The sequence below is a fragment of the Leptonychotes weddellii genome, chromosome 4 (genome assembly GCF_054177405.1).
Source record: "Leptonychotes weddellii isolate Sample4059 chromosome 4, ASM5417740v2, whole genome shotgun sequence".
NCBI lineage: Eukaryota > Metazoa > Chordata > Mammalia > Carnivora > Phocidae > Leptonychotes > Leptonychotes weddellii.
Genome location: NC_138372.1, coordinates 18,598,083 through 18,622,346, shown reverse-complemented (window position 1 = coordinate 18,622,346; position 24,264 = coordinate 18,598,083). Strand labels below are relative to the sequence as shown.

The following is a 24,264-nucleotide window of genomic DNA, read 5'->3' as shown; positions in this document are numbered from 1 at the left end:
GAGGGAGGAGGGTCAGAGGGAGAAGCAGACTCCCTGCCGAGCAGGGAGCCCGATGCGGGACTCGATCCTGGGACTCCAGGATCATGACCTGAGCCGAAGGCAGTCGCTTAACCAACTGAGCCACCCAGGCGCCCAAGAAATTCTAGTTTTTGAGGTTTCTTCCTTCCAGAGTATTTTCTCCATCTTCCTGGAGAGTAGACCTAAATCCAGAAACTACAGTATCACTACCTTTGCCTAGAAATCTCAGCCCCACATCTCTATATAACTCTTCCTTCTCTCCAGAAGAGAATATGGCATTCTTCTTTCTCTTAAAGGAGCTTTTTACTGATTCTTTATAGGAGTTGGTCCTAATAGTAAAAGCACTGGACTGGAAGTCAGGGAACCAAATGTTCTCGTTTACCTAATTACTTGGGCAAGTCCTCCTTTACCCTTTCTGGGTCTTAGGTTCCTCATATGTAAGGTTAGGGGGTTGGGAGGTAAGGGGGAGGGGTGTAATGTTTTTGTTAGTGTAGTGAACATTCTATGGACCAGCTCATGCTGTCTCCATTCTGCTCTTTTCTTAATTGTAGAGGTTAAAAAGCTAAAAACCACGTTTCCCAGAATCCCTTGTGAATGGGTTTAGATACAATTCAGGTTCTACTAATTAGAAGCAAACTCAAGATTAGATCAAAGTATGGCAGAGACCGTATTTCTGTCTCCTTCACTTGTTCCTGCAACAGCATTCTGGCTTCCTCTTCCAGTAAACTGGGCGCTGGTCCTGGTGGCAGCAGCCGCTCCTTCTTGACTCTAGCTTACTGATCCCTGGATAGCAGATTTAGAGCAATTAATATGATAGTGGCTCAAAGGTGGGAGTTTCCCTGGTGGGTCAAATCTAGTTTTAGGTCCGGCTCCTGAAGGACAAGCCTAGAGAATGCTTCCTCAACCTTTCTAGCAAATTTGTTAAGCCCAGATCCCTATATTAAATCCCTCTCTATTAAACATACCTGTAGAAACCACTCCATCTGACACAGGATTATCAGATGATCCCAAAAGAATGGTTGTGAAGGAGAGAGGAGAACAGTTATTTACAAGGCATATTCTCTGCCAAGAATAGCATCTTCTGGGGAAAATGGTCAAGATGGAGGAGTCTTAGAACTTTAAAATACATTTGTCCAGAACAAGCTTCTTTACTTCTTCGCTTTTTTATACCTCTCTGTACTTTCTCCCTCCCACTCTAACCCCAGAGTGGGGGTGGGGGGGCTGAACTGCTCACACAGGACAGAAGGCTGAGTCAGCACATGCTTTCTTTCCATCTCTATACTCTCTGCAAGCTTTTACTCTGCTGAGGATAGCATTACCTGCCCAACCCCATATATGTATTCTCTGGACTTTAGGGAGGTTTGGGCTAGAAAGGGTACCAACTATCTTCCGCAGCAGCAAGAAATATGTTTATAACCTCCAGGTGAAAAAGAACCAGTCCTGACAATCCTGCACAGCTGAGGAGTGAGGACAGGTTTGGCTGCAAAAGATCCCAGCTCTTCGTCTTATGGCAATCTCTGGTCTGAGCAACGAGCCACCAGCTTCCTGTAGCAGGGCTGGGGACAAACTGAAGAATAAGGTCAAATCCAAGGGGTATGGTTTGCTTGGCGGGAAGGAGGTACTTCCTGCCAGTCCTCAGAAGAGCTAACTGACCCCAGGAGCCATCACACCAGAAGTAAGGCTCTGTTCGTTTTCAGACTGAAGTTGTTCTGAAGAAAACAAAAGGTTCTAGCAAGAGGAATCTGTGTGAGACACACAGGCAGGAAGCAGAGCTGAGCCACCAGTGACTAGAATAGAAACAGGAAATGGGCCCAGGAACAAGCATACAGTACTGCGCGCTAGCAGCAGGGGGCCCAGCAGGCACCAGGCGGTATCAGGGCCGGAGCAGCGTTACTAAGACAGAGAAGCGGATTGGCTAGCCCTGCCAGAGAACCAGCGTTCTCGAGAAGGGACGGCTACTTGCACAAAGTACAGTCTGGGCAGATATGACAGAGGGGGTGGGGATTTCCTTTCTGAGACTTTTTGAGAGCACCTGGGCTACATTCAAGGGGAGCAAGCACAGATACACAGTCAGATATAAAGAAAACAGGTCACCAAGCTCAGAAAGGCCCAGCTTCTCTGAGTACCAAAATTGCTAGTGGCATTTTCGTTAGCCCCTTGAAAATAAGCCATCAAAAGCCTAGGCAAAAACTGTTGGCCTGTTTCCTTTTACCAGGAAATGTGACAAAAGGCAACACAGTGTAAAATTTAAATCCTTCAAGCATTCCAATTTTTTAAGCCTTCAGAGGATTTCTGTCACTCCCCCCAGTAAACCTACACAACAAAAAGCTGGCCTCCAAGCTCAGGTGGGCAGCAAGAACCTGGGGCTGCTCAGCACAAGTTTACCGAGTAGCCAGCTGCCTGGCCCAGGTGCCAGATGCAGACCTCATGCGCAAGCAGAGGCGCCTGCATAATGCCAGGCCAACATGAAGAAACTGGGGAAGTCCCAGAGAAAGTATTTCAGCTAGGTTTTAAAGCCAAAGTAGGAGTTTGCTGGGCATTAAGAGAGCGGGAAGGTAGATGGGCAGACATCTTTGGCACGAAGACAATGGCAGGAAGGACTGGAGGTTGTGAGGAGCTTGAGGCACACCCAGGCAGCTGGAGATGAGGCTGCACAGGTCTGCTGGGAGCTGCAGATGGCCCCACGATGGGGTCTGGCCTGTAGGCATGGGGAACCAGGGCCCCTAAAGCACCACAAAACAAGTGGTGGTGGTCTCCGACTCCCATCCCCCACACTCAGAGATTATTTAAACATTACCAGACACAGTAAAACTCATTGTATTCCAAAGTCCCCAGCTTGATATTTCATTTGAAAATTTTACTCTCCATTCTCAGGGTCTAACTCCTTGCTTCTTTTTTTCTTTTTTTTTTAAGATTTTATTTATTTGACAGAGAGAGACAGAGAGAGAGAGAGGGAACACAAGCCGGGGGAGTGGGAAAGGGAGAAGCAGGCTTCCCGCAGAGCAGGGAGCCTGATGTGGGGCTCGATCCCAGGACCCCGGGATCATGACCCGAGCCCAAAGGCAGATGCTTAACGACTGAGCCACCCAGGTGCCCCTAACTCCTTGCTTCTAAACCATTAGGCAAATGAATCACCTGGGGATCTTGTTAACAGTGTTGGATTCAATAAAGCTGGGTGGGACCCAAGAACCTGCATTTCTAAGACAATTCCCAGGTGATGTCCATGCTGCTAGATAACAGACCACATTTTTTCAGTAGCAAGGCTCTACTTGATTAACATTAGCATTAATCAGGACACTGTGCTTTAAGAAGAAAGGCACAGAACCAGGACTTGCTCCTGTCCAACTCAAGGGGAACCAAAGAACCAAACTCTAGTCAACTTTCCACTTTTTTTTTTTTAATTTTATTTATTTATTTGAGAGAGAAAGAATGAGAGACAGAGAGCATGAGAGGGAAGAGGATCAGAGGGAGAAGCAGACTCCCCGCTGAGCAGGGAGCCTGATGCGGGACTCGATCCTGGGACTCCAGGATCATGACCTGAGCTGAAGGCAGTCGCTTAACCAACTGAGCCACCCAGGCACCCAACTTTCCACTTTTTGAGGGGATTCCCTAGTTGGTCAGTTCTTCCAGCAGACCTGACCTATCATTTGGACACATTCCCTCTCCCACCCTTCCCTGTACTGCAGCTGTCCTTTTCACAACTCATCTGTGCCTCCATGACAAGAAGGCCTGGGAAAACAAAAGTGAAATGGAAATCCTTTCAGGACAAGTCTGGTAAATATATATATATATATTTTTTTAAAGATTTTATTTATTTGACAGAGAGCGAGCGAGAGCAGGAACACAAGCAGAGGGAGTGGTAGAGGGAGAAGCAGGCTTCCCGCCGAGCAGGGAGCCCGATGTGGGGCTCCATCCCAGGACCCTGGAATCATGACCTGAGCCGAAGGCAGATGCTTAACGACTGAGCCACCCAGGCGCCAAAGTCTGGTAAATATTAAATGGCAAAAGGGTTGGGGTTGAGGCTTTTGGCTGAACTTGAAGAGAGGATCAGATTGTCTTTCTTCTGCTGGGTGGGATGCTAGAGGAAGTATTTCGTCTGAAATATCAGAGAGCTGGATTCAAATCCTGGTTCTGACCCTTAGTTTCTTCTAATATAAAAAAGGAGTGGTCACTTAGTGTATTTCAATTCCTGCCCTTCTAGGAGGATTGGTGTTGCCTGTAAGCTCTGTTCCTGGCCTCACTCTCCTGCCCTCTTAAGATTTGGATTCTACAGGAACAACATAGTTCCCTCCCATTTCCTCTTTCCAGATCACTGGAACCCAAGTTCTCAGGGTCTGAGAACATCACAGTGGTAAAACATGAGTGCTAATAGCTACATTGTTATTAAGTGAAATCTAAAGAAGGGCTTGGAAACCCAAGTGATTAAAAAAAAAAAATCTGGGGCGCCTGGGTGGCTCAGTCATTAAGCATCTGCCTTTGGCTCAGGTCATGATCCCAGGGTCCTGGGATCGAGCCCTGCATCGGGCTCCCTGCTCTGCAGGAAACCTGCTTCTCCCTCTTCTACTCCCCCTGCTTGTGTTCCCTCTCTCGCTGTGTCTCTCTCTGTCAAATAAATAAATAAAATCTTTAATAAAAAAAAAATCTGTAGATAATTCAATAGACGTGAAGTATCCTAATCCTATTCTCCACCTCATTCCCAGCATCAACGACCTCCACTCTTACACTAACCAGAAGAAACAAGTATGATGCAGCTCTTCAACAGCAGCCTCTCTGACTTTTCCAGTCAAGGGTACAGTGTCCTTTGTGAGCTAACCCAGTGAGTGCCCTTGATTCCTTTCTTTCACAACTCCTGAAAGATAAGTCTGTTTATACCCTCCTAACATTCTGCCAGCATCTTCACTCTTCTATCTACCTGCCTTATACACATGCGGGTCTTCAGATGAAGCGGAGGAATTTGGGCTGATTCAGCTGCCCCCTCCCTTCAATGCCTTTCAAGAATGTTCTTTACCTTTACACCTTTCCCTTGTTCATTTCCTTTGCTCCAGCCCTCAGAAATCAGGTCCTCTCCACCCGTAAAAAGGAACGCCATAACCTGCTTTCTGACAAATCCAACTTTATATTCTTTGAAATATAAATGTGATGTGGATCATCACCCCAACACACTGGGCTTCCATAAACAGGACACAATCCTGGTCCTCCTCCAAGCTCACCAGCTATCTGCTGGGCACTTCTACCTGATGACTACAGGCACTGTCAAGGGCTCCCACTGGCTCCTCCCTCCATAAGCCATGGCCTGGGAGGCCTCCTTCATTCCGTGGTTGAACTATGAATCACTCCACAGACCACTCTCCGACTCAGTCTCCTGTCTCCAACTAGGAGCTAAGCATTTGTTTTTAAACATTTCACTACATGGAACTTAACTTTTCCCCAAAAATGAATTTTCCTATTAGCCTTTCTATTTCTGTCAGTGAGATCTCTCTTTCTCCCCACCCCCCTTCAAGATCATTAAATTTTCTACCCACTGTCTCTCAGTTCTACAGAATCTTTCTTGCACAGCTCAGAACTGGGCCTAGTTGGCTATGCAAATGACACAGAGGGGTACAACTCCACACCTCTCGCCAGAATTATTTCAACAGTTTAACTTCTCCCCTTGCTTCCAGACTCTCCCCTTTTCAAACCACACTATACACGAATGGATTATTTTTTAAGCATTAGTTTTATCACGTTACTGCTCTAATAGCGTATCTGCAGGCCTCTAAGATCAAATTCAAATGGCTTACTTGGCCCACCAGGGCCCTAACCCCCGTAATCTAGCTTTCCTTCCTGTTACTCCCCACGCCCTAGAAGCCTGATCCTGACCAGTCCCCCAGTAGCATCTATACTATACCCCACCCCTGGCTATACTTTTCCTTTCCAACCACCCAAGTATGTCCATATCTAGGTCATTCTAAACTTCTGCCATGTTTTCCCTCAACTATTTAGACATAAATGATCACCGACTTCACCAAACTAGGAAAGCACCCCATTGTAACAATCAGGCATACATTCTTCTACCTGTTTTACTAATGAAACAAAGAAGAATACTTGAGGGCAGCAACCATGTCATATTCAAATCACAGGCTACCTCAGAAGTCATCAAAGTCTAACCCTTGTCTAATGCCTGTCTGCCTTCTATAGAATACCCACAGCAAACAGTGTACCAGCTTTTACTCGAGGGACAGGAAATTTATCCACCTTTTTTTTTTTTAATATCCTTATCCTCCAGATCACAAAAGAACTTGTGTCACACCTGGGCTTAAACCCACTGGCAACACGTAGCCAGGTTTTTAAAGCAGTAATGTTAACTTGCCAGATTTTTTTAAAAAGACCTATTTATTTATTTGAGAGTCAGAGAAAGAGAGAGAAACATAAGCAGACTCCCCACAGAGCGGGGAACCTGACAACGATGGAGGGCTCAATCCCAGGACCACCCGAGCCAAAGGCAGCTGCTTAACCGACTGAGCCACCCAGGCGCCCCAGTAATCTTTGTTTTAATTAATCTCCAGATGATTCTCAGTGCATGCTAAAGTTTGAGAAGCACTGATCTACTTAATCTTTCCAGAGCTGAGCTTTCAATCCTATATCTATTTTCCACCACTGAATGGAAACTCTATCCCAAGTACACTTTCAGATTATAACGTAAATTTACAAATGTGCCTCAGTAAGAAAAAAATTGGGAAGCATTCATTATTCTAGGGAAACCACATACACTTGAATGAATCACTTAGAAGCTTTTAAAGATGTAACTCCAAGTCATTCCCAGAAATGATTATAATCAAAAGTCAGATACCAATTTTCAGATGAGACCCTTAAAGATTTCACTCCAAACTAAAGGAAATTAAAGACTTAATGAAACACCTAGAGATTTGCTTACCCATCCCTTACAAGAACCTTCTTACCATAAGGTGAAGTAGTAGCTATTTTACAAGATAGATGACAAACCCTAACCTCACTTCTTCTTAAGGCCACTGTCAGGAAGCACAAATAAATTAATCCATCTTCTAAAATGGAGTTTAGGCCTTCCCATAACAGGCTGTGATACCTGCCTTGCCCTCGAAGTGGAAAACAACAATCTTACAATATGGTCAAGCTGTCCCCTGTCAGACATACACTTTCTGAATGAACAATGTAATAAATACTGCTCAGGTTCATTCGTTCACTGAATTGGAGCCTACCTTATGCCAGGCACTATGATGGCCATGAGCAAGACAGAGACAGTCAGCCCTCACTGAGCTTGTGTTAAATAAGTAATTGAAATTATATTTGAGATAAATACTGACAAAAAACATGGGTGCATGTTGGATTAGTGGATCTCTACCAGGGCTCCAAATCAGAATCACCAGGGGCAGCTTCTAACCATAGCAAAGACCAAGCCTCATCAACCCCAAACAATTCAGAACTCTGTGAACCTCAGCCATTGGTTTTTAAAGAATATTTGCTCCCCAGGTAATTCTAACATGCAGCCAAGGTAGAAAACCACCGGTCTGGGGCATCATGTAATAGATGTTAGGGGCAAAAAGGTCAGCAACACAGTGCCTGCCCTCCAGAAGCTTACCATCAAGTGGAAGAGACCCAAGCGTAGAGGTATCAGCAAATTGCTCTGGTGACGTGAAGCAAAGAAATCTCAGATATAGGATAGTGTTTCTCCTGGTATAAGGATGGGGAAGTGATCCCCGAGGGCTATATAAGGTGCTTTTACCTATGTTACCAAGGTTTGCTTTCTAAAGATGGGTCCTCAGGCACTGAATCATTCTTTATACCTTTTAATATGTCTTAAATACTGCAGCGTTTTTTGTTGTTGTTGTTGTTTAAATAAAAACTGACTTTAGTCAGTGAGGGCATCATAGACATTACTTAAGCTGAGTTTTGACATTTGATTAAGAAGAAGTTTTCTGGGGCGCCTGGGTGGCTCAGTCGTTAAGCGTCTGCCTTCGGCTCAGGTCATGATCCCAGGGTCCTGGGATCGAGCCCTGCATCAGGCTCCCTGCTCCGCGGGAAGCCTGCTTCTCCCTCTCCCACTCCCCCTGCTTGTGTTCCCTCTCTCGCTGTGTCTCTCTCTGTCAAAATAAATAAATAAAATCTTTAAAAAAAAAAAAAAAGAAGTTTTCTGAGGAAATAATCTTGAAGATGTAGTCTGAAATACGAACAAGAGGAGTTAGGAGGAAATGTGTATTAGGCAAAGGGAAGGGTCTGTGCAGAGGCCTAGAAGCAGAAAAAAGCATGGGGCCTTAAAAAACTGAGACAAAGTCGTAATAACAAGGCAAAGGGCAAAAAAGGATGAAGTAGAGGTTCTCACAGTGCCATCCTGGCCTAGCAGCACCAGCAGCATCAAGGAATTTGTTAAAAATGCAAAATCTCAGGCCTCATTCCAGACCATTCAGAAATGGGGGGCAGCCTACATAATATTAAGGATTTTGGATTTTATTCTAAGATTAATGAAAAATAGTTGAGAGGTTTTAAGTAGAGGGATAACATAATCAGGATAATAGCAACTAAATGGTTTGGCATTAATAGCTGAGCAAAAACTCCTCAAAATCTAATTTTTGTAATGATCAGGATCAGAAACCATAATGAGTCTTTAAATCAAGGGTCACAATCATAAAGCCCTTAGGGCTAAGTGGGTAAGGTGAATGAGCGAAGAGGAGGATGTGGACAACTGGAGGCTGTCCTCCAGTCAGCCTAGCTTCTGTTCTGGAGCCAAACACGAAGAGGTGCCCCCTAAACATCTGCTGAGTGAAGGAATACACCAGCAAACCTAGGATCCCTTGACACAACTGCTTCAGAAGAGTGGGCCCCCCTTCTAGGGAATCCCGACTTTTCCTTTCTTCAAATGTGACCATTTCCCAGCCTGGCTAGGCAAATCTGGCATCAAACCAAAATTTCAAAGAATAACCACCTTTTGTTTCTTAGTCCAAATAGCAGAGGGATAAAAAGCAATTCAACAAACAAGATGCCAGTAACCCAGCCAGCTGACCTCCCACATAGAGCTTCTACCACAGAGCAAATGCCCCATTTGGATGAATCTATAGTAGAAGCCTGAGCTTGGGAATGCTCCCTGTGATAGGCTGCCCAGGAATAATCCTCCCCGGGCCCACGAGGGTGCCAGTGTCTTCACTACGGCGGGTCAAATCAGAAGCTCTGGATTTGACAGCACAAGGCTCTCAACCCTTAGAAGACATGCAATGTGCTTGTACGCTAGGCTTCTCAGGACTGAAAAATAACAAATACAGTTCTGCGGAGCAAGCAGAAACTTTCTGATGGGGAGCAACTTAAAGCACTGGCAAAAATCCACTGATTTGGTTTCTTGCCACAGTAGCACCTCACCCAGATTTAGCTACAGACCACAGATGATGAGGGAGTAGTTTTACATTTCTGACTGAATCAAGTTAAAAAACACATCCCAGTGAAGTTTGGGATGCAGAAAAGGATTGCAACAGTCATTAATGAAAAGGGAACAAAGAAGGATTGCCTTATTCAGACACATCCTCACCCAATTCCTCAATTGAGAAAGTCAACAGTCTCAGGGGTCCTATCTGACAGTGGCTATTCATTCTGGCCTGGGATGCCTGCACAACGGTACTGAGGGACTCTGGAAACCTTGCCCTACGCAGGTTATGGCTCAGAGATCTTCAGGGGAAGCCAGGAGAGGCTTCGTGATAAAGAAAGGCTTCATGATGAAGAGAGTTCCTGCCTCCTACCTATTCCTTAAAGATCCAGAGACGATTTTCTCCCAAGTCAAAATAACTGAAGAGACAGGCTTCAAATCAGAGAATAAAAATTTCAAAAGAGGGGTCCCTGGGTGGGTCAGTCATTAAGCGTCTGCCTTCGGCTCAGGTCATGATCCCAGGGTCCTGGGATTGAGCCCCGCACTGGGCTCCCTGCTCCGCAAGAAGCCTGCTTCTCCCCCTCCCACTCCCACTCCCCCTGCTTGTGTTCCCTCTCTCGCTGTGTCTCTGTCAAATAAATAAATTAAATTAAAAAAAAAATTTTTTTTTCAAAAGACGTTTTTATCTAGACATGTGTGGCTGAATTTCTATTTCTATTTACTAACCGAAGCAGGATTTGTAATGGAGGGTTTGCTACCAACGGTCTTACTAGATTTTAGAGCAGCCCATTTTATTCCTGTGCCCAGCAGATTAATTTTCAGAGCCTGACTTGCTCACATATAACCAGAGCTAAGACTAGGGGTAAATGTTCCCAGAACCAGTCTATTAACTAGTTGGTGGGGTCTCTCAGGTATCAAGTAGAGTCCCTATGCCCTCTGAGATGATGATGAGAATCTCTGACATTTATGGAGTGCGCACAATGCATGAGCACTCTATTTTAACCTATCTCATGTTAATAACCACTCAATGAAGTGGGTACTTTTAGGTTCATTTTACGGATGCAAAAACGAAGGCAGGGGAAGGTTAAGTGACTTGCCCAAGGCTACAGAGTTAGTGGCTGAGTCAAAATGCAGACCCAGGAACTCTGGCTCTAGAGCCCTAGCTCTTCATCAGCAGACTGTACTGCCTTTCTCAGGATACAGTCAGTCCATCCATAAACAGCAATCAAGCATCTGGGCACCAAGCACTCTACTAGACAAAAGCACCTATTCACACAAAATGACCAGAAAAACTGCTTTTACTCAGCCCATGCTCAATGGGAAAATCCATGCTGAATGCACCCCAGATCGTACCTACTAGCTAAATACTAAGACAAAAACCTAGAAATTAAACCCTCGAAAGTAAGGTCAAAACAACCCTGAAACTTCTCTCAACTTTGATGGAGAGCAGACAGTGCTTATAATATCTTCATCTTCTCTGTCCCTTACCTGGTCCACGCCTCCGAGCCCAAGATGTAAAAAATAAAACAAAACACAAAACCAAAAAACTCTAAATAGAGATCACCAAACCTATTCCCCAGGCAGCCAGCCAAAACAGACATTCCACAAGGTCAGTCCATAAATTCCTATTTAGAATTTTCAACCTGAATTCAAGGAATAGCTCATTGTTTATTTAGGTCATATCATCAAAACACCCAACCAGAAACCAGTTTTCTTTGCTTTCCTCTCTGCCCCATCACCTTTTAGAGGTTGGCAAGAATACTCACAGGCAAGCTTGAGGGTCTTGACTGAAGACTCAGGTTCATATCTTCTTGCCCTCCCTTACTGGAGGTCATTGAGGGGGCTGAGGATGCCTGAGACCCAAATGAATCTTGAGATAACTCCTAAAATAAGAAAAACAAATGCTGTGAAGGCCTGGTATTGATAAACCAGGCAAGTTTGCTTCATGGTGAAAGGGCTACAGGACTATCTCACAGAGGGCAGGTGGGAGCAAGAAACTGCCCAATTGTGCACAATATAATCCGAAGGCAGAAAAACACAAGGTGTGGCTCTTAAGACAAGAAGGTCAATGAGCACCAGGTGACATATAAAGGGTTGAATCACTATATTGTACACCTGAAACTAATATGACACTGTACATTAACTAACTGGAATTAAAATAAAAACTTAAAAATAAAGTTGTTGGTTTAATTAAAAGAAAAAAAAAAGAATGTCAGTAGTGGATTTAAGACCCTGAACAGCACCGCTGACCATTTATCGCCACAGACAGCTATTCCTTGGGGTTAAATGCTAAAGTATGACAAGTTTGCTGGTTGTAATATGGAGTCTGGCCCTGCTGACCATACCCACTGGGGCTCAGTACACAACTGAGCCCATTGGCTTATCAAGGAATGAAACCAATTAATTAAAAAAAAAAAACACCTCATGTTAGAACCTATGCATTAAAACGAGTATTGCTTCCTTCAAAGACATTGCCTTGGGATGAGATATTTATTCTAATAATGCCACCAATGCACAGAATCTTTAGTGGACTGTCATCACTTGGCCATTTTTCCTCTTTTTTGCTCTTTAAAGAATAAAGCCCAAATTGTTATTTTTAGGCTTTATCACCGACCTTGTTCACAGACATGACGACAAATGAATTTTAGCTATTGCCTAAAATCAAATCCACCTTCAACAAATGAAGGGACTTGCCACCACTGAGAATATTCTAAAGAATGTGACGTCAGCTCTGATGGCAATTTCAAATGAAGGGGTCCAAAATATTTTGAGCAATAGCAGAACGTAATGTATTTTGAGCAACAGCAGAACGTAATGGCAGTTGGAATGAATGTATAGTATAGCCTCCCAAAGTAACTTTTAAAAAAAACCAAACTCACTTGGATGCTCTAGTTCTGAATGCTAGTTTATAAAAACAAAAACAAAAACAAAAACAAAACCAGTCCCATTATCTTTAATTTCTTACCAGTCTATGCAACCTTCCACTGCCTTATTTCTTCATCAGCAAGAAGAGCCACAGGTTTTTATGCCGTTAAGAAGGTTATGCCTTTATTAGTTCAATCAATCCAGTTAGCATGTTTACCCAGAGTGTATTTAATTGGTTTTTAAGTGCACATTAGAGACCCAATTTGTATGGCAAAGTTCTCCTGACACCATGCCCCAAGCTGTCTGTGGTCACACGCAGGGAAGGGCGGGAGGCAGGGGGCACCTTACCTGTGGTGGAGGGAAGCGCTGCTGGGAATAGGCAGTTTGCTGTGGCTGCTGAGACTGGGGCTGAGGGTACGCAGCCTGCTGGGAAAGCGTCGAGGAGGCTGGCTGCTGAGGTTGCTGCTGCTGGTAGGGAGACTGTGCCTGCGGCTGTGAGTAAGGGGGCTGGCTCTGGGGGTGCTGTTGGGGGGTGGACTGCTGGGAGGGGTATGGAGTTGGGGACTGCTGATGTGGAGGCTGGGATGGCTGCTGGGAATAGGGAGGCTGAGAAGTCTGGAGCTGTGGGGGCTGAGACTGCGGCTGCTGCTGATAGGAAGGCTGAGCGTGAGGGTTCTGGGACGGCGGCTGCTGGGAGTAGGGTGGCTGCTGCTGCTGGGGGTGAGGACTTTGCTGGTTGTAATATGGAGTCTGGCCCTGCTGACCATACCCACTGGGGCCTTGTTGTCCGTAAGGAGGAATCTGTAGGAAAGGAAAGGATACTTTTAGCACAGACTCTTCTGGACGAAGGTATTCTGTCAGCAGCTACAGCCTGAGGATGGGTATAGGAAGCAGGCAAGCCAAGCCTCCTAATGAGAAGGCCCATAGTCTTTCCTACCATCCCTCTCTACACTGAGCCAGGAAGGACAGCCCAGCTGGGTTACTAGTTGGTTTGTTTACAAGTGGACTGCATTCATCCACAGAAAATTTACACTGTTTAATATTTGGGCAATTTACAAGAGTTCGAGAGCAGACGTTTCCACCAGTGAACCTCCTCTTTATCATGGCCTAGACTGTTTTTGTAAGTGCTAGGAATCTGTATCCTAGCCACAACGAATGGTCAACAGCAGCCTGGCTTAGCCGACTAAAAACGTCGGGTTTAGTAACCCAGACAGTGTGCAAATCACTAAGCTACTCTGGTTCTCTTTTTCATTCAAAAAATATCTAAGAGCCTACTTGCTTACTTGTACCAGGCTCAATTCTAGACACTGGGGGTATATCTGGTAAGTAGGCAAAAACAAAAAACAACCAACCCAGTAATATCCACCCATCTCTCCTCCCATCTGCTCACTGGAAAAACAAACAAACAAACAAACAAGCCCAAAAAAACAAACAAAAAACCCCCCCAGAATGACAGTATCCTATTTTCCATATTTAAGGGCATACTTTGTTTTAAAGTCTCAGAAGTAAAGTTAGGTTTTATATTCTGTCCATCACCATTTTCAGTATGAGTATTACTCAAATATAAATGATAGAAAGTGCTGTCAAAACAAAAAATGACAATAAAAAGATAATGGTGCAGATGGCCAGACAAAAGGAGATGAGAGAAATCTTAACATTTATAACAGCACTGTTAGCATCGCTACCGTTCAATCTTCCCCTTTTCTTCTATTCCCAGTCCCTCCTAATCTTTCATTTTAAATCAGACAGCTATATGTCGAAGGCCTTGGGAAACATGAAGGGCCTTTTCCATCCCCAGGGCACATGGCACGAAGGGCTTTTCTTGATTGCAGTGGATAGGTGCCCGGCCCCTGCCTTTTTTCCCCCACCTCCTTTGGAGATCACTACTCAGTAGGTACAAGCAGCCCAGCCAGGTCAAAGGACACAGATATGTACAGCCTAAGGCCAGGGAACAGTTTTTCTTCGAGCACACATGGGATGATGCCCACAACCTCGGCCTTGTAAGCAGCATGCTGTAGACAACTGAGCCCACTGGCCTGTGCTCCTTTCGAGAGGTTTAGATGCCAAAGACTCATTCTGATTCTATAGCTCAAGACCAGATCATGGACAGCAACAAGGGTTAAGGTAATTGGAGTCACCATCTACCTGCTGTGCATAAGAGAGGCTGCCCATGGAACTCTGCGCCCGGCCCTGCATGGCCATCGGGTACCGCTGCGGGGTCTGGGACCCATATGGCTGCCCTGGGTACCCATGTCCTTGCTGCGGTCCTGATGAAGGTCCCTGTTGCTGCGAGTATGGGTTAGTCCCGCCATATGGCTGAGGTCTCATCTTGCCCATCTGATCCATTGGACTGGATGGCTACAAAATAAAAAGCATTTCATTAACCTGAAGCTTTGATAGCCTCTGGCCAGTATGAACATAAACCCAAGCGTACAGGTCTGTATGCCACATAGGAAAACAGTTACTGTGAAAAAGTAGTGGTACAGACCCAGTAATCCTTGGGCAAGTCATTTAACCTTCCTCATAACCTTGATTTTACCATATGTGAAATGAAAATACCACTATGAAAGCTATGTACTACTTTCTAAGTGTGGTACTATTTGAGATCCAAGGGACAGGCCAGGTATGGAATAATGAATATATGTACTCTCTGGTGCAGAAAGTCAGAACAAAGGCCCTTCAGTTGGGAAAGGACGGGGCTGCCATGATGTTCAACACCACCAAAACTAATAATACTTCAATACCGTGGTTGGGGATTCAAATACATAAGCATCCAGATGCTTCCATTCTTTCAAAAGTGGAATCTTTTTTCTTGCGTATCTGTAGCTTGTTTACACTATGGCACAAGCACTTAAATTTATGCTTTCTTTTAAATGGGTAACATGGCTAAGTTATAGTTGTTGACTCTCAATTTAAAGCCTTGGGCATCTCAACTGCAAAGTTCATCTCCTAAGAGTTTGAATGTGTAAGGAGGATAGAACTTTTGTCTCCTTAAAGGGCAAGATATAGAGGTACACCAGTAATGGAAACTCAAAGTATAATTCACAAGTATTTGGCTACAAACATAGCTTTCTTTCAGCTCTTTGTGGGACAACAGGTTCAATCAGCTCATTCACTTTGACATAACTCTAGCCTATTGGAGCTATATAGGACAGAGCCCAGCATGTTTTCCAGTCAGAGATGCCTACCTATGTTGATTGGGGCGGGGGGGGGGTTGTCTCTAAAAACCTTAAACAGATACAACCGAGTTGAAGAGTAGGCCTGGACTTGACACAAAACTTGAAAACTGAACCTTAAATTGGGAATGGGGAATAGATATTAACACTCTGGGCCTGAATATCATTAGCTCTCAAATTAATGAGTTCAGTGGTTCTTGAACTTTAGCATGCATCGAAGTCACCTAGAGGGCTTTGTAAAACACAGACTGATAAGACCCACCCCCAGGGTGTCTGATTCTATAGGTTCAGGGTCGGGCCTAGGCTACGCACTTGTAATAGTTCCCCAGTGAGGTTGATGCTGCTGGTCCAGGGGCCACACTTTAAGAACCACTGGTCCAGATTATACCTAGGGTCCCTTCCTGTTCTGCTTTTCTGTAATTAATATTCTATAATTTAAGGTGGATAAGATCTTAAGAAACAACAAAAGCCCTCAAAGACAAGGGGAGGGAGGCACATTCAGATAACTGGTTCTCTGTACATGTCTTTTTTGGGGGGCAGAGTACTACCTAAGTGTTTTATAATGGAGGGAAAGTTGAGCTGTCATGAGGAAAATAGATAAGACAAAAAGCCACAGAAACCATCCTTTTAAACACCAAAAGGAAAAAAAGCAGAGGCAAAATTCTTGGGCTGCAGCAAAGTCAGCTAAAGAGGTAACAGTGAGGATGGAAGCACCCTTTAAGTTTCTAAACTATAGTGAACCACAGTAAAACTGTATCCCAAATCACTACTACATGTCAATATTATTAAAGTGCTGTTTCCAACAATCATACCCACAAATTTTGGCCCAAGTCCTGCCTCTGTATCAGAAGCTCCAATAAAATCTGTCATTAATTTTGGAGCTACATGAATTCTTTTGGGACTCTTTAGGAAATTCAAATTTAACAACTGCACTACTAAGTAATAAACAGCATGTGATCTTCCCCAGATACACCTGGCAATGAAGCCAAAACATCACCAGTCTCTCCCGTGAAGAGCTCAGGGGCTTACACAGCCACATTACGCCACCAGATCCTCAGCTCATCCCCAAGGGCAGCTGCTGTCCACATGGCCCCCAGGTGAGGAGACTGCATTTGCTCAACAGAAAAGACCAGCCCACTCTAGGTATCTCTGTCAATCCAGGTCTCCCCACAACACAAGAGGGGCAGTCATTACCGTGGTTACTGTGGAGCTTCCAGAGCAGTAGCTATCAACCAGGGCTACAGATCAGAATTTTCTGTGAGGCTGCACAAATGCCTGGGTGTCTCCCCATAGATTCCAACTTAGTGAGTCTGGAAGGGCTTGGGCTCCCTGACCCCCTCACCCCTTAAGATCCTTGAATGATTCTAATGTATACTACACTAAGTGAGATCTAGAGACACACTGTCCAATAAAATTTTCTGTGACATGTGACTATTAGGTACTTGAAATATGGCTAGTGTGACTGAGGAACTGAATTTTTTTTTTTTTTAAGGTTTTTTATTTATTCATTTGGGAGTGAGAGAGAGAGCCAGCTGGAGCACAAGGGGGGGGTGGCGGGGCGCAGTACAGAGGCAGAAGCAGACTCCAGCTGAGCAGGGAGCCCAACGCCGGACTGGATCCCAGGACCCCGGGATTAAGACCTGAGCCAAAGGCAGACACTTAACCGACTGAGCGACCCAGGCGCCCCGGAACTGAATTATTTTTATTTACTTTTAATTAAATTCAAATAACCACATGTAGCTAGTGACTATCATACTGGACTGCACAGTTCTAGAGCAGTGCTCACAGATCATTTTCATCTTTCCCTGTTCACCAATAGCTTCAAAATTCCTGTCTACATCCTGTACAGTATTGCATAGAAAGCGCAAAGAATGTAGTAAATCTATAGATTTGGGTTCAAATCCTAACTCTATCACTGTCTGATCTTGAGCATAAGTCCATCTAAACAGTGAAAAGTTTTTCACCTAAAATACACATAACTTGGAGCGCCTGGGTGGCTCAGCTGGTTAGGCATCCGACTCTTGGTTTCAGCTCAGGTCATGATCTCAGGGTTGTGAGATCCAGCCCAGCACTGGGTTCTGTGCTCAGCAGGGAGTCTGGGATTCTCTCCCTCTCCTTCTGCCCCTCCCCCGCAATCTCTCTCTCTCTCAATAAATATTTAAAAAAACAAAATGCACATAACACACTACACACAGTGCCATTTAAATGCCCAATAAATAATAGCTATTATCAATAATGATAAATTGCGCTTCTGCCTGGCTCTAGAGCCCTTCAGTGTGCTCCAGTTCTACACATTTGTCAGTGCTCAGCTCTATACAATGGTATCCTGCCCTGCCCTCCTGTCCACAATGGCTTCCACTAGCAGAAACCCAACCCTTCAACATGAAGGCACTTGCCATTCTTCAGCACACTGATCTCTCACATTTCTAAATCTCCTATAGTAAATTCAGTCAGAATTGTAAGATTGGCATTTAGTTGTCTAGTTAACTGAGTGCATCTCTCAAGATTATGTTCTAGGAAGCCAACATGAAGGTACTTGCCATTCTTCAGCACACTGATCTCTCACATTTCTAAATCTCCTATAGCAAATTCAGTCAGAATTGTAAGATTGGCATTTAGTTGTCTAGTTAACTGAGTGCGTCTCTCAAGATTATGTTCTAGGAAGCCAGAGATCGGGTGTTTTACCTTCAAAATCATCCCCCTCCAGCCCCCGCCACAGACCCCAAGTGCAGAGCTAGAGCTCAGTAATGTCAATGTGCTAGGCTGCCCTACTGTAAGAAGTAGGTAGGGGATACTATGGGGAGAAAGCCCAGATCAAACCATCTAGCCATAGGGTCAGGGGCATACCCTAACCAGGTTATGACTTTGAGGGAAGAAAAAAAATGTGGACTGAACTGAAAGAAAAAAAGAGGGCAGGGTAGAACAAACAGCCGAGGGAGAACAAGCACACTTTTGAGAAGAATCTTATGTGCCATGCTATACCAGAGAGGTCTTCAAACTGCAAAGGCACCCCCAAACACAGCTTAGAAACAAAAGGCTAAAAGCAAGTTACCTTTTCCTCCGTCATATCCAGGGTCCTGTACTACCAGGGGAGGACAGTTACTTAGGGGGGGCTAGTTTCAAGGATTCCTTCATCAACTTTAGGAAATCTTTGCAGACCAAAAAATAAATGAAAGTCAAAGAAATTCTAATTCTAAAGATAAAATTAAGACATTTCCCCTTCCTGGACATCAGATTTCTGACCCCCTCCCTTCTCCAAAGGTTTATAATCAACAGAGTATGCAGCTTTGCAAACTAAAACATATTCAGGTCAAACAATCTGACTACTCTGGTCTCATGTCAAAGTTAAACATCTGCTCATATTAGAAGGGGAGGTAAGCAGAGACCTAACTCACACTTCTGACATTTAAAACCATTGTGAAAGATTTGTGATTTGCAGTTATAGATGAAATGCCATCTTACAATCTCTCATAACAGAGAAGGGGACTTAAATCATCGCTAATCAGTTTTATTGGAAAATAGCAATTTCAAGCCAGAAAAATCCCTACTACATGCAAGACAGAAAAGCCAGTATCAGCAGTCTGCAGGCACCAAGGAAGAGGCAGGGAATGGGAAACACCAAACTCTGGCTGCAAAGAGCCAGAGATTCCACTCTGGGAATGATGGAGAGGAAATCCTTTCAATGGGAAACCACAGGAGTAGATTACTGTGATTATACTTCAAAAGCAAAGGCTCTGCCACAAAGACACATAAATGAGAGGAAAATGATGCCCCCTTGATCAGGGAAGTTGGGCCCCTTGCTATATACTCTCCTGAATTCATAAAAAAAATTTTAAAAGGGGGGGAGGAGCCATAAGGGAAAAAAAAATCCATCTCCATCCACCAATTATCTCTTTCCAGATCACTGGCCATGTTACAAACCGCCTGCCAAGTAAAATGCATCAAAAGATGCAGTTTAGGGGCATCAAAGGCAGGGATGCCTAGTGGGCTGGACCCTCTGAATATATTCAGAACAGCTTGTAGACTAACCATTTGCACAGAGTCCCCCTATTCCAGGCAGAAGGAATTACACGCCCCTCCAGACCAGTGGGCTAACGGAATCCCTGACAACTTCTTACTGCACCAAGGAAAGCCGTAACAACTCTCAGGGTTGTTGAGATATAACAAACTGGACTTCAAATCCTCCAACTTCTGACCATGACTGACTGTGAAGAGAGCAGAGAACACCGCCCCCAATGCCCCCTCCTTCAAACTTCCAAGCAGAAAGATACTATTCACCAAAATGTATCACACCATGTTCCTGTGGCACCAAGAAAGATCAGCTTAATTTTCTTGAAATAAAAGTCCAACTGAGGAAAGCTCCAGGCTTCAGTCTCAATCCAAAGATACAGAAAGGAAGTGCCCAGGCAGCAAATCTAAGGAGCCAGATTTGGTACCCAAAGACTGGCAAGAACAGGAGTAGAGAGGGATGGGCCAGGGCTGAGGAAAAGCTGTCCATCAGAAAGCAGAAGTCTTGACTACCACTTTTCTGTCATCCTAAATGCCAACTAGTTGGGGCCAGAATAAACTTAGTGCCATAACCTGGAATTTGGACATCTAAATATTATTTCTTACTCACTGTGCTTTCAATTCATTCCTGGCCAGATTTGTTGTATGACTTTTAATAATAACAATAAAAAAAAGCATCCCTGGCTCTTTAACTGAAAGAACCCCCTAATTGATTCCCACAGTAATTAACCTGCATTTTACCTCAGAGAGCGGTAGTTAAGGAAGTCGGCACTGCTATTTATAACTCATCTCAAATTGAGGGCAGACTGCCTAAAATCTAACACATCCCAGCTGTACTCCTGTTTGAACTGGGGCCAAGGGAATTTTTTAAAGCAATCTTGGCACCGAATGAATGACACCAACAGTATGAGAGCGCGAGCGGTTGTGTTGTGGTGACGTAGCACTGGAGGTGGAATGGGAGGGGGCCAGTGTACTGTGATCCCTCTCGTGCACGCCTGCTGCTCGCTGAGTCCCAGTACAGTAAGCTGGGAACCGCCCACTGAGAGCCAAACACAGGAAAAGGCTTTTCCTGTGGAACGCCTTGAAGTGAGAAACACATGGCTAATCTGCATAAACGCGAAGCCACACCGCCCCTGCCAGGAAGGTTAGTGCTCGTAATCTCTGGCCATGAAGCTGGCTGCCTGGGAGGACTTGGACTGGCGCCTGATAACCCAGAAAGAGCCGAGAGAACAGATGGGTAAGGACCCCGGCAGAAAACAGCCCCGGGTCACGTGACTCGCCACATGGCCCCGCCAGCACAAACTATTGTCTGGCTGCGGAGCTCCCATACAAAGGCACCCGGCCTCAGCTTCCTGTGATTACAGGGACAGGCGGCAGCTGTTGATCCAGTTCCCGTTTGGGACCCTCCCCTGTGGAGGGGCAGTCCAGGCAGGGACAAATATAAAACGTAAGGCCTCTCCCAATCAACGCTTTCAGCTTCCCCCAAGCTCCACGTGGCTCCACTGGGATCCTAGGATGGACAGAGTAGACTCCCCTAAAAGGAATCACCCTTTATACCCTGGTACACATTAGCTAGTCAGAATAAATCATTCTCATTGTGCCCTCTTCCCTAGCCACACAGACATCTGTATCCAAAGCCTCCTCATCCTTTTCTTACTCTTCCAGTGTTTCATGCTTTTGAAAACTGCTCAAGGACCCCTACCTGAACTGAGGAGAAACTGCCCAGAAAGCTGCTTGTTTAGTTCCATCCCCAGACTCTGCCTCTTAAAATAAAGAGACTTCCTTCATTTTGTTTTGCATGTTAAACAGTCAGGTTTCCTTGTCTGTGACCTAGGACGACAATAAGACATACCTTAACCTCCTATTTTGCCTCACCAGAGACATTATTTAAGATTTTCTGAAGCTAAGTTGATGACAGGAAAAGAAAAATACCTCTTCAGACATACCAACACCTGACCTAGGAAATCAAACCCACTCGGCCTAAGATTCTCAGCCTTCTTAACCTGAGAATCACACCCCACATTTTCTACTATACAAGAGATGGAAAACAATTCATTCTAGTTCTAGTTCATTCAAGTTCTAAATAAACTGGTCATCTGCCTATGGTGAGAGAGAAATTAACAACTACCACTCCAAAGAGATTAAAAAAAGATCTTTCAAAATTGAATATAAATTTTAAAATCTAAATTCAGGGGCGCCTGGGTGGCTCAGTCAGTTAAGTGTCTGCCTTCGGCTTGGGTCATGATCCCGAGGTCCTGGGATCGAATCCCCCATTGGGCTCCCTGCTCATCGGGGAGTCTATTTCTCCTCTCTCTCTGTCCACTTGTGCTCTCAAATAAAGAAATAAAGAAATAAAATCTTAAAAAAGAATCCAAACTCAATGAAAAGTTCTATCAACCCTATTCTGTTCACAGAAATAGTTCTAGATTAGGGCATGTTCCTCTTTGCAGACAAAGAACTCATTTCAAAGCCACCACCTGAAGCACCAGCCTGACCAAACCCCTAGGAGGGGCTGCAACCAGACATCAGACTTGATCTTCCAACCCATACTCTGTCTCTAAAACTGACAGAGAACAAGGGGCTTCTCTCCCTGGCTCAGAGATATTTAGGCTACTGTGCTCCATCCTTCCAGATCAGATGATCAGAGAAAACCTACTAAGGGTAGAAAAAAAGAGACCAATGGGGGTAACAGTCATTAAATCATCTAGCAAAACTCAAACAGATTATGAGAGCCAACTGTAATAACCACCTCACAGCTGTCCACCCAAAAGAGGCATGCCAGAAAAACCACAACCAGGTGGCTGGTATTTTATTTCTTCTTTGGTTCCAGAAAGAGCCCTTCAAATAGTGCAGCAACAGCACCAAACTAATGAACTCAACAAACGATAAAGTCCTCTCATCCAGAGCACTTTCATTAGCCACCTTTCACAGAGAAAATGCTCTTCTGGAAATGAAGAAGATCACTTTTTTGGAAGACCAAATTTAGCTAACCAATCTCTCCCATTTCCAATGACTTACAAAAGCCTCTGAGGAAACCACACAACTTCTTGAGAAAGAATTCCTCTTTAGGTACTGCTTCAATCCCAGGTTTTAAAAACAGTTAAGGCCCCAAGAAGATGATTAAACAGGAACTGAAATGCCATTTGATAAAATTAAACATCCCCTTCTTTACAACTTTTTAATCTCAAGAGTAAGGCAGCAACACAACATGGTGAAAAGTACTAGACTGAGAGGACACCTGGGTCCCCATCCCAGTTCCCTGACCAATTCCCTGGGGTGGGCTGGGGGCGCGGGGAAGGGTGGCAGGGAAGCACTAGCCAGGTTGTACCTTAACCTCCTCAGCAACACAATGGAATCCTGCCCTCCAGATTTTGAATCAGCAACTCTGGGACAGGGCCAGGAATCTCCTTAGGCAATTCTCATGTCCAGTCTGGGAGCATTTGGGCCACGTGCCCTCTTTCCAAAACTCCTCCCATCTCCAAGTGACTCTAGAATTCAGATGCACGTTCAGTTTCCTTAGCCAAACAACGGTCTGAAGAGGGCAGTGCCTGGACAACAGAGAAACCACCAGGAATGCACCTCAGATTCCCAGATTCCTAAATAAGCAGCATTCTCAGTTTAAGCCAAGCTTTCCCAAATTCCTATACCGAGTCCCTGCGTTGTCTTGTTCACCTAAACACGTATCACTAACATACTATATACTTTACTTATCCTGCTCATGATCTGTATCCTAGGCTAGAATATAAGCTCCAGGACGGTGAAGATGTGTGTGTAAAGCAAACTTTCCTCCTTTAAAAGTAGGAAAGGAAAGGGGACTGTGGAAGAGAAAGTGAAATTCTAGAGGCCTTGCAATTCCTAACCTCGTTCATGCAGAGGAAATGCTTTGGCCCTGGGTGGCCAGTCCTACACAGTGGTTAAGAGCTCTGCCCTTGCAAGGCCTTCAACTTCTCTTGTCCCTCGGTTTCTGCATCAACAGAATAGAGACAATAGTAGTAGCGCCCTCCGGGCTGAATGAATGAGTTAATACATGAAAACAAAACCCTCTTCTTCAAACCAGCTGGGCATGCTCTGGCCTCACCCATCTCTCCACCAGGAATACACTTTCTTCAGGTATTAGGATAGCTCTCTTCCACATCAAATAACACTTTCACTTGGCCTTCCCTGGTAAACCCATCCAAAATTTCAAACCCACACACCTCTTAGACCTGGTTCATGATTAACCTTTCTCCCGAGCATGTATCACTAGAATACTCTATGGTTTACTATTTATCTTGTTTAAATGTCTATATCCTAGACTAAAATATATAAGCTAGTGGGTATGTGTCTAGAGGTACTAGAGGTGGATGTGTGTTTAACTGACTGCTATATCCTCTAGCGCCCAAAATGTTAGCTATTATCATCCTACACAAGTCCCAAATTTCTAGAAGCAAAGCAGAACACTTAAGGTCTGGTCCCATATACTCAAGACCAGAAACCCAAAGTGGTCAATTAGAGGTCAGCTAACAAATAAACTGAAGTTATGCTTTTTAAAAAAAGAGAAAAAAGCACAGGCTTTGATACTATACTGAGCAAGTCACTTCCCTTGGCACCAGAACCATCTGTAAAATGGGGATTAAAAACGGTCTAACAAAGATAAAAGACAGTTGAAATGATTAAATATGTGAAATGCTTGTTAACGTACCAGTTCATAAACTACACATACAACAGACATTACTTCCCTTTACCCTCAATGAGAGAAAAAGCAGAATGGGTTGAAAGCAGTTTCAAAATACCTGCTTAAAAATCAAGAACACACAAGTCGGACATCAAAAGGGTTGATCAGTCCAGTTTTCA

General features: G+C 44.5%; 1 protein-coding gene across 3 annotated transcripts in view; it reads right to left on the bottom strand.

Moving 5' to 3' along the window:
* Nucleotides 1-24,264, bottom strand: part of ARID1A (AT-rich interaction domain 1A) — a 69,100-nt gene that overhangs the window by 28,978 nt on the left and 15,858 nt on the right. For all 3 annotated transcript variants that reach the window (XM_081817801.1, XM_081817803.1, XM_081817802.1), the window contains exons 2-4: nucleotides 14,393-14,605; nucleotides 12,596-13,048; nucleotides 11,149-11,265 (exon numbers count right to left, since the gene is read on the bottom strand). In XM_081817801.1, coding sequence (XP_081673927.1) covers nucleotides 11,149-11,265; nucleotides 12,596-13,048; nucleotides 14,393-14,605 — 783 coding nt within the window. The remainder of the gene's footprint in view (nucleotides 1-11,148; nucleotides 11,266-12,595; nucleotides 13,049-14,392; nucleotides 14,606-24,264) is intronic.